The following is a 2,066-nucleotide window of genomic DNA, read 5'->3' on the forward strand; positions in this document are numbered from 1 at the left end:
GACTCCAAAGATACAAGGAAAATTCATCCATAATGAAGCCTATATTACAACATCCCCACTAACATCATCAATGCCCAACCATGAGTGTAGAACTTGGTATCAATGTATGATCCCACACACACACACACACACACACACACACACACACACACACACACACACACACACAACATTCATACAAAAGTCTATGTACTAAGTTTCAAGGCTCCAAAGACACACAAGGAAAATTCATCCATAATGAGCTTTAAGTTCTTTAAACGTTTGTACCCATCCAAGCATCCAAAGACACAGCCCATGCACTCCTGAATACTCAAATGAACTTGTCTTTAGTCCCTTCTCTTAGCAGTAGCCACATTCTCATGTGGCATATGAAAAACATATCCTTCATTAAACTGAATTTAACAGTGATATATTACAGAGCATGCCCTTATGTCAACAGGGCAAGAAAAACATGCCCCAATGGTTAAATCCTACCTACTTTATGCGCTGGTAAACTTGGTGACAGCCTTGGTGCCCTCAGAGACTGCGTGCTTGGCAAGCTCACCGGGAAGAATGAGGCGGACAGCCGTCTGGATCTCCCGACTGGTGATGGTGGGCTTCTTGTTGTAGCGAGCGAGACGGGCAGCCTCCTGAGCGAGCTTCTCGAAGATGTCATTGATGAAGGAGTTCATGATGCCCATGGCCTTGGAGGAGATGCCGGTGTCAGGGTGCACCTGCTTGAGAACCTTGAAGATGTAGATCTTGTAGGTCTCCACGTTCTTCTTGGCCTTCTTCTTCTTCTTCTCGCCGCCCTCCTTGGCGACAGCGGCAGGCTTCTTCTCGGCTTTGGGCTTCTTCCCGGCGGGCTTCTTGCCGGCCTTGGTGGTCTTAAGGGCCTTCTGCTCAGCCTCGGCCGCAGCAGGGGCGACTTCCTTGGATTTGGGCGCCATCTAGCAGATGCAGCAGAGAGACGAGGAGGCAGAGCACAGCGGAAGCGAGATGAATACAGCTTTGAAAAGTCCCGGCTTTAGGCCAGAGACCGCACTATATACAAACGCTTTTTACTTCAGCCAATCAAAACACAGAGCACAGATCGCCAGCTCATCACAATCCTGCCGTTCGATCCCTCTACATCGAACGGCTTTACCTTCTGATTTCAAAGGATTCAATGTCTCAAATTCAAAAAAAAAACATTTCACAAGCTGCCTATCAGGCTTGTGTCCCACATACAACCTGCCTAACAATTTTGATTGGGAAAGTCCATACGAGTTTAATTCTTTTGCGAGCTTTTTCTCGCGAGCATAAATTTTGAGAGCTTTTTATGCACCAATTCTTTCTCTTCCTGCCACGATTAAAACAGTGGCATTAGAATATGGTCATGTTTGTAGTCAAAATGATCGAAATAAGAAAAATAATATAAATATCAATGTAGAGAACTTCTAAATTTAAGAATTAATTTTTAAAAAATAATATTCATGCTTGATTAATCTAAAGGTGATGCAAAATTTTGAAATTAAATACCTAGAAAGTGAATTTAATAATTTATTTAGAAATATAGGAAAGATATTGACTCTATATCTAATTTTTAGTCTATAATAACATTACCATACAAGCAATATCGTAATCAAGTGGGATCTTGAAAAAAATGCATTGATAATGCTCATCAATAAGTGCATGAAAATCAGGCTATAACACATATGGAGAGGCCATGAAAATCAAGTCTGAGATTTTGTACATTGACACAATCTAATACACTGTGTGTTGTGTGCATTCTTGCTTTTTCTTCTCCAAGCTTTGTGTGCTTTCCTGCAACCCTAATTCCAACAATTGGTATCAGAGCAGGCATCGGCTCCCAGGGCTACGCCGCTAGCACCCTCCGACTCACGTTCTCCGATTGAGGTGAGCTTTCACGAGCGTTTGCAGGTCTCTATACTCTGCAGGTAAGCCCATAGGGCTTAGAGTTCTCAGAAATTGCATCTGAGGTCGTTTCGGGCTCCGTTTTTGCATTACAAGTTCTGTATTTGTGCAGAAATTTTGATAGTGCAGTTTTCTCAAAAACAGGCATACCTATTCTATTGTGGACCGTG

The 2,066-nt window shown here is 42.8% G+C and overlaps 1 protein-coding gene across 1 annotated transcript; it reads right to left on the reverse strand.

Annotated features, from left to right (window-relative positions):
- Nucleotides 1-367: 367 nt before the first annotated feature.
- On the reverse strand, nt 368-1,000 carry LOC147617010 (histone H2B.9-like). The gene has a single exon (XM_086776640.1). It carries the CDS (start codon nt 927-929, stop codon nt 480-482), a length of 450 nt encoding a protein of 149 aa, XP_086632766.1. The 5' UTR covers nt 930-1,000; the 3' UTR covers nt 368-479.
- Between the last annotated feature and the right edge of the window lie 1,066 nt (nt 1,001-2,066).

This window comes from Cibotium barometz, chromosome 37 (genome assembly GCF_041138505.1).
Source record: "Cibotium barometz isolate CiBa-2024 chromosome 37, ASM4113850v1, whole genome shotgun sequence".
NCBI lineage: Eukaryota > Viridiplantae > Streptophyta > Polypodiopsida > Cyatheales > Cibotiaceae > Cibotium > Cibotium barometz.